Here is a 7,500-nt window from a genome sequence, read left to right as displayed (position 1 = left end):
TTCTGCTAAATAAATTCTGGTATATATTTTTTTTTCTGGTAAACAAATAATGTTTTAATAATACTTGTATTATCAGTAGTAGCACTATCATTAAATTAAGTAATATTTCTGTCACAATTTCTTCAAGTTAAACCGAACTTTCATTTTGACCGGTTGCTGTGTCAGCCTTTAGTTTCTGTTTGTATATGGTGTGACGCTCAGAGCAGTTCTAGAGATTATGTTCATGTGTTCATAGGCTGTGTTTCAGTGTGTGTTCATAGTGAGATTAATCCAAACACTCCAGCGTAAGGCGTTGGTCTGCGTCGTACCCCTTTGTAGATGTCGACCTCCAGTGTTTCATTGTTGGCTGGGAAAAGCTCACTGTGAGCACTTCCTGTTTCATTACACTGCAGACTCTGAAGAGAGAATACCAATGGAGCACAGTTATGAGCTCAAATATGAAACACTCACTCCAAACCTGTCCAACAGGAAGTAGATATGAAGTGCTCACCACTTCCATGTTGGTCCTGCCATAGAAGGCCTCTGCGAAGACGGCCACCACAAACACATTGATGAGGAACGAGACGAAGAGAGCGATGGAGGACTCGATGAAGTAGTACTTGTTGGCCTCCTTCACCTCCTTCTTGTTTTCTCGATTTATGTCTCGTGACTGAAGCGAAGAAAAGACTCTGATTAAACACATCAGACGGACTTCATGGCAAACAGACAAAAAATTAAATCTAATTACAGAAATAATACACAAACAAGTTTTCACTCATTCATTTACTTATTTTACCAAGAAACACTTTCCAATCAGCGCATACTTGTAGGGCTGTCGATTTAATGCGCTAATTGGATGTGATTAAACATGGCGTAAATAATGGTTTAAATGTTTAAGGACTGATTTAGTTTCTGATGAATATGACGTAGGAGTCTATTAGAATGCAGTTATTGGATGTGTTTAGTAATGGTGTAATTTGTTGTTGATTTATACAACAGTTCAGTGAACAAGAAAGTAACATTGTGTTCTGAAGCATAAATATTTCTAAATTCGAGTGAGTCAGTGACTTCAGTGAATCAATTCAGTTTCTTGCTTCACTCTCTTCTCTGAATCATGTCACTTGCTTCACTCCAGAATGAATCAGCTGCTTGAATGAATAGGTTGAATGAATAATTCAACGATCACTTGCTTCACTCCAGAATGAATCAGCTGCTTCAATTATTTGGTTGATTTAATTTTTTTTTTTAAATCATTTAATATTTCAATATTTAGGGTTTAATTTCATTTTTTAAATCATTTAATATTTCAATAGTAATTTTTCAAAAACCCATTAATCTTATAGCATAACTTGTGTAATATGCAGCTTCTGAAAACAAAGTTTTGACCACATTGTAGCCTTAAAAGTTTGTGTCATAAATTCTATGCAGAGTCAAAATATTTCTTTCTAAAGCTATTTTTTGTCATGTCTATCCAATGCTTTTCTCATTTAAAACAATAATGACTTTTAATGATCTTTTTGGGGGGTTATTTCTCAGCCAAACTAGATGACTTTATCAGCATATCATGCAATCGAATAATTAATTAGCCCAACTAGATTTCAAATATTAATCACTTGTCTAATTGCAATCGAATAATTAATTAGCCCAATAGTGATCTTTTTGGGGGGTTATTTCTCAGCCAAACTATAAATTTTTTGTTGTCCTTTTTCTCTATAAGCTTCTTTTAGTAATGACATCACATTTTATTATCATTTGAAAGCTTAGAAGCCCACTTTTCATCCTGTGAAAATTAAATGTTCCCTCCTTGGAATGACATTGCGTTACTCATGGAAATGGTACTCTTCAAGAATCTTAAAGCATCTCTTCCCTCCCCCTTAGTGGGCGGAGTCAAGCACTCATATTACAAAATGCTAATCTTTTTGTATTCTATCTTTAGAATCAAACTTTTTTATAATCTTGGAAAAACAAACCTTTCACTAGAAAGGTCTGATTCTTTTTTCCATATTTGGTTTTATTTTTAGTATTGAAGTTAAAAGCCCTTGCTACGTATACTGTGTTTAGGCAAAAAACTTGTTATAGCACTTATAACATAATTCAAAGTTGTTTTGATTGCTTCCATTGTCCTCATTTTCGTGGATAGTGTCTGCTAAATGACTAAATGTAATGTAAATGTAAATCGAGTGAGTCTGTGATTCAGTGAATCAATTCACTTGCTTCACTCCAGAATGAATCAGCTGCTTGAATGAATAATTCAATGACTCACGCATTAAGACAGTGACCTGCCATCACCTACTGGCAACTTTAATTTCATATTTAGGGTTTAATTTCATTTTTTAAATCGTTTAATATTTCAATAGTAATTTTTGAAAACCCATTAATCTTATAGCATAACTTGTGTAATTCTAATTGCAGGGTAAACTTCTTAAACTTGATCATTAACGATATTGCAGCTTCTGAAAAAAATGACCACAGCCTTAAAAGTTTTGTCATAAATCTATGCAGAGTCAAAATTTTCTTTCTAAAGCTATTTTTTGTCAGTCTATCCAACTCATTTAAAACAATAATGATATTTTAATGATCTTTGTTCATTTCTCAAAACTACACCAATTTAAGTTTGGATAGTGCACTTTAACCCCTATTTTAAAAAATGGGGGGTGGCAGTTAAAGGGTTAACTGGTTCACACACGTGCTGGAGATCTAGTGCATCTCACACTAGGAAATTTACAAAATATCTTTATGGAACAAGATCTTTACTTAATGTTCTAATGATTTTTGGCATAAAGAAAAATCCCATACAATGTATTGTTGTCTATTGCTACAAATATACCTGTGCTGCTTATGACTGCTTCTGTGCTGCAGGGACACATACATGTGAGCCACACACTGACCTTCACGAGAGCAGAGTGCAGGTAGATGTTATGAGGCATTATGACAGCTCCCACGACCCCGACGGCCTGCTCCAGCTGCGTGGGTCCACAGCCGCTGCAGTACGGCACAAACATGCCCTTCAGCACCTCGCCCTGGTTTGGAGCCACACGCACATACTGCAGACAACCAGAGCAGAGAGACACGTCACACGCCGAGCGCTTACACACACACACACACACCTGCTGACAACACGCTGCAGCTGCACCCAACCTCGTAACCAAAGCTGAGGGCCATGATGGTGATGAGGAACCCAAAGAACGCCTCCAGCTTCCTCAGACCTGAAGAAGACAGACCAGACACTCGCGTTAGAGCCACGACACGAGCCGGCGCGATCCTTCTCACGCTCCTCCAGTGCAGACCTACCGTACTTGTCCAAGAACAGGAAGACGAAAGTGTCAATGATGGTAATCAACACTCCAGCCCACAGAGGAATCCTGCAGAAGAGCATCGATGAGCTCCATTTCTACACATCCTCAATCAACTCAAACAGCTCATTCTCAGAATCACATTTACAGCATACATTAGTTCTTATAAACCTGAATAACTGTCAGCTGCTAATCATCCTCACAGCTGAAGCGAGTCAGTCACGTGAGGATGAGGAGGATGATGAAGATGACGTACCTGCCGACCGACAGCAGATTGAGGGCGATGGCACTGCCGATGACCTCCTGCATGTCAGAGCCGATGATGGCCAGCTCCACCATCAGCCACAGGATGATCCGCGGCACCTGCACACATACACACACACACACACACACACACATACACACACACACACACACACACACACACACAATATTAGTGTTTTTGCTTAAATAAATGCCGTCTCTGTGAGAGACTTGACCGCTAATCAAGACTAAAGGAAAACATTTTAAAAATCTTGATTGTTCCAAACTTCTGAACAGTAATGAGTGGGAAATGAGTGGAAAAGTTATTAGTGTAATATAAATAAAGTGTGCTGAGCTGGCCGGGTGTCCAGGCGGCAGAAGGTGCGGTGTTTCTCACCGTGGGGTAATGACGGTTGCAGACCTCGGCCAGATGCATCCCGGTCACCACACCGAGACGAGCGGCCAGACGCTGCAGCAGCAGCCCGATGATGGTGGCCCCCAGCAGAACCCACAGCAGCTGCAGGACACACACACACACACACACACCATCAGCGTCATTCAGAAAATGAGCAAATCCATTAATAAGACATGTGCATTATTGTATTATATCTGCTCATATTTAAGTTATAAATTGTAATTATTTGACTGCATGTGTGTCAGCAGAAGTCAGTGTAAACTCATTCTGAAAGACATACTACACTACATGCCTAAAGTACTGCCCCCCCCCTCTAATGAACAGGTTTGACCACTTTAGTAATTTCCACGAGTACAAATCTTAACGTCGGAGCATATGTGACCCTGGAGCACAAAAACCAGTCAGAAGTGTCAATCTGAAAGCTGAATAACTAATCTCTCCATTGATGTATGGTTTGTTAGGAGGACAATATTTGTCTGAGATACAACTATTTGAAAATCTGGAATCTGAGGGAGCGTGAAAATCTGAATATTGAGAAAATCATCTTTAAAGTTGTCCAAATGAAGTTCTTAGCAATGCATATTACTAATCAAAAATTAAGTTTTGATATATTTACAGTAGAACATTTACAAAATATCTTCATGGAACATGATCTTTACTTAATATCCTAATGATTTTTTAACATAAAAGAAAAGTTGATAATTGTGACTCATACAATGTATTGTTGTCTATTGCTACAAATATACCTGTGCTACTGATGACTGCTTCTGTGCTGCAGGGACACATATAATGATATTCTAAGCAATTGTGTGTTTCTATTTTTATAGCAACAATAGTTTGGACAGGAGTCTTTTCTATTCTAACATGATGATGTCGCTGTGTATAAAGCCAGGTTCAAAAAGAAATGATTGATTGAGTCTATCATGTCTGGTCTGAACAGCTCTGCTGTGACTTTAAATGCAGACCTTGAGCCAAAAGCTCATCACCAAACACCAGAGTCTTGTACATAAGTGTACAGTCATTATACACACTTCCAGAACTGTAATTTTAAATACATGAATTACGTTTGTTGCCAGTTTTGGAAGTGCCTTTTTCTGTTCTAAAGAAGGGGGCACTGGACCGGCCGCAGAGATGTCCCACTGAGTGCAGATACTGGACCGGACTCACCTTGAAGCCCGCTCTAGCCCCAGACTGAAGGTCCGACTCTATGTTCCCCGGGTCCAGATAGGCGATGCTCATCAGGAAGCCCGGCCCAGTGAAGGCCCAGAGTTTACGAAAGCTAAACAGCTAGAGAGAGGAAAGAGTAACACATGCTGACCAGAGAGTTCATCACGTTCCCCTCGATAGCAGCTGGGTTCAGAGCTGGAGGATGTGTTCAGGACAGCACTGATGGTCCCACACCGGCCTTGAGAGCACATGTAATAAGGGCAGGGGTGTGAGTTTGTCCTCTGAAGGTCACATGACGAGTGTCCAGCGCGGGATGACAGTGCTGTTTCATAACACTTCGCATTTGTTTATTTTTCCACTTGTTTGAGCAAATCAAGGTCTGTCTTGTTGTTGGACTAATTCATGAGTTAATGATTATAAACATCACAATCTGATAAAACACTTTTCTTACCCATCAGCTTTCTCTCTCACACACACACACACACACACACACACACCTGATAACGATGGTCACGCTCATAAAACTGCAGTGCCATGTTAGTTTCCCGTCCCTTTTCCGGTTTATGATGGTGAAAGGTCATTTAATTTGGCAAGATGTGCCTGCAGAATGTGTCTGATAATTAAATGAGGAACTTGTCTCAAAGTGAAGCTAGATGATGCCCAAACACACTCTCATTATGGTCTACACTCTTCTTTAAATACTTCACCCAGAAATGAACATCTGCTGATAATGTGTTCACCCTCAGGCCATGCATGATCAGGATGAGTTTGTTTCTTCATCAGGTGTGTAGAAATGTAGCACTGCATCAGTGTCTCATCAATGGATGCTCTGCAGTGAATGGGTGCCGTCAGAATGAGAGTCCAAACAGCTGATAAAAACATCACAATAATCCACAGCACTCCAGTCCATCAGTGAACATCTCATTCTGACGGCACCCATTCACCGCAGAGCATCCATTGCTGATTTTTGGCTGAACTATTCCTTCAACATGGACTCATCTGGACTCGTGTACTCTTGGCTTATTATAACAACATTAGTTTGTGTATCTGATGAGAAACAAATGATGAAAGAAGCCAAATGCTGATTGTATCGTTCAGTCTGAGGTACCTTAGTCAAGTCATCCTCAGGGATGGGAACCTTCTCCTCGAAGTATGTGGAGATGGGCTCCCGCTGCGGGCCGGGAGACGCAGGGCTGTAGAGCTCAGGCTCCTGCGAGCTGCTCTCTGAAACACAGCGGTACAGCACACATCAGCTCAGAGAGACCGAGCATGTGATGGAGAAACACGCTTCAGTCACAAGGAGACGGAAACATCATTAACCGTCCAGCACACTCCTTTACTGTCTCCTGTAATATAACAACAGCCAGCATTAACATCCGTGACTGACACTATCCTCAAACCCAGGAGCGGCTGGTGAGGATCCTGCAGAGTCAGTGAGTTCAGCGAAGAGCATGACACATCATAAACATCATGAGCATAGTAAAACATGAGGAAACGACAGCAGTAAACTCCAAGATCATTTCCTCTGGGTCTTACAACAGCTAATTACGAAACACTTTCACACACACTCGTTTAATTACACTAGTAAGCGCTCAAGAAGCCCTGTATAACCAGCAGTGTTCGGCTAACATCACAGCCAGCGGTTTGACGTTTCAAGGCTTTTCGGTTATGATCTCATACACATATGTGACCCTGGAGCACAAAAGCAGTCATAAGGGTCAATTTTATGAAATTGAGATGTGTGCATCATCTGAAAGCTGAATAAATCATCTCTCCATTGATGTGTGGTTTGTTAGGAGGACAATATTTGTCTGAGATACAACTATTTGAAAATCTGGAATCTGAGGGAGCAAAAACATCTAAATATTGAGAAAATCATCTTTAAAGTTGTTCAAATTAATTCTTAGCAATGCATATTACTAATCAGATATGAAGTTTTGATATATTTACAGTAGGAAATTTACTAAATATCTTCATGGAACATGATCTTAATATCCTAATGATTTTTGGCGTAAAAGAAAAATGTAAAATTTTGACCATACGGTGTATTGTTAGCTATATATCTGTGCTACTTATGACTGCGTTTGTGCTGCAGGGACATGTATACTTGCTTTATATCGACCGCCGGCGGCATGCTCTCCATCAGGATCTGTAGTAACGAGTCACGGGAAGATTCTTGACATTCAGCAAATCAACAGGTGCCTCGGATTAAGAGACCACTTTTAAATTTAAATTTAAATGCACCACTGCTAATAAACTAAACTCACTAGTCAACATGTCTAGTGAGTCACCGTCTGGCCCTCAGTATTACTGAAGACCCAGTGTCCAAATATGTGTTAAAACAATGCCAATATCTGCATTTCCTCAAGCTTTGTGTAATGCTGGTTTTACTGAGCTATCAAG

At 40.1% G+C, this 7,500-nt stretch overlaps 1 protein-coding gene across 2 annotated transcripts in view; it reads right to left on the bottom strand.

The window, feature by feature from the left end:
- slc11a2 (solute carrier family 11 member 2) overlaps nucleotides 1-7,500 on the bottom strand; it is a 16,513-nt gene that overhangs the window by 5,551 nt on the left and 3,462 nt on the right. For both annotated transcript variants that reach the window (XM_042733513.1, XM_042733514.1), the window contains exons 4-12: nucleotides 6,206-6,321; nucleotides 5,098-5,217; nucleotides 3,913-4,032; nucleotides 3,529-3,635; nucleotides 3,271-3,341; nucleotides 3,118-3,185; nucleotides 2,868-3,023; nucleotides 491-649; nucleotides 309-395 (exon numbers count right to left, since the gene is read on the bottom strand). In XM_042733513.1, the coding sequence (XP_042589447.1) occupies nucleotides 309-395; nucleotides 491-649; nucleotides 2,868-3,023; nucleotides 3,118-3,185; nucleotides 3,271-3,341; nucleotides 3,529-3,635; nucleotides 3,913-4,032; nucleotides 5,098-5,217; nucleotides 6,206-6,321 (1,004 nt within the window). The remainder of the gene's footprint in view (nucleotides 1-308; nucleotides 396-490; nucleotides 650-2,867; nucleotides 3,024-3,117; nucleotides 3,186-3,270; nucleotides 3,342-3,528; nucleotides 3,636-3,912; nucleotides 4,033-5,097; nucleotides 5,218-6,205; nucleotides 6,322-7,500) is intronic.

Source organism: Cyprinus carpio, chromosome B11 (genome assembly GCF_018340385.1).
Source record: "Cyprinus carpio isolate SPL01 chromosome B11, ASM1834038v1, whole genome shotgun sequence".
Lineage (NCBI taxonomy): Eukaryota > Metazoa > Chordata > Actinopteri > Cypriniformes > Cyprinidae > Cyprinus > Cyprinus carpio.
This window is presented reverse-complemented; position numbering and strand designations above follow the sequence as displayed.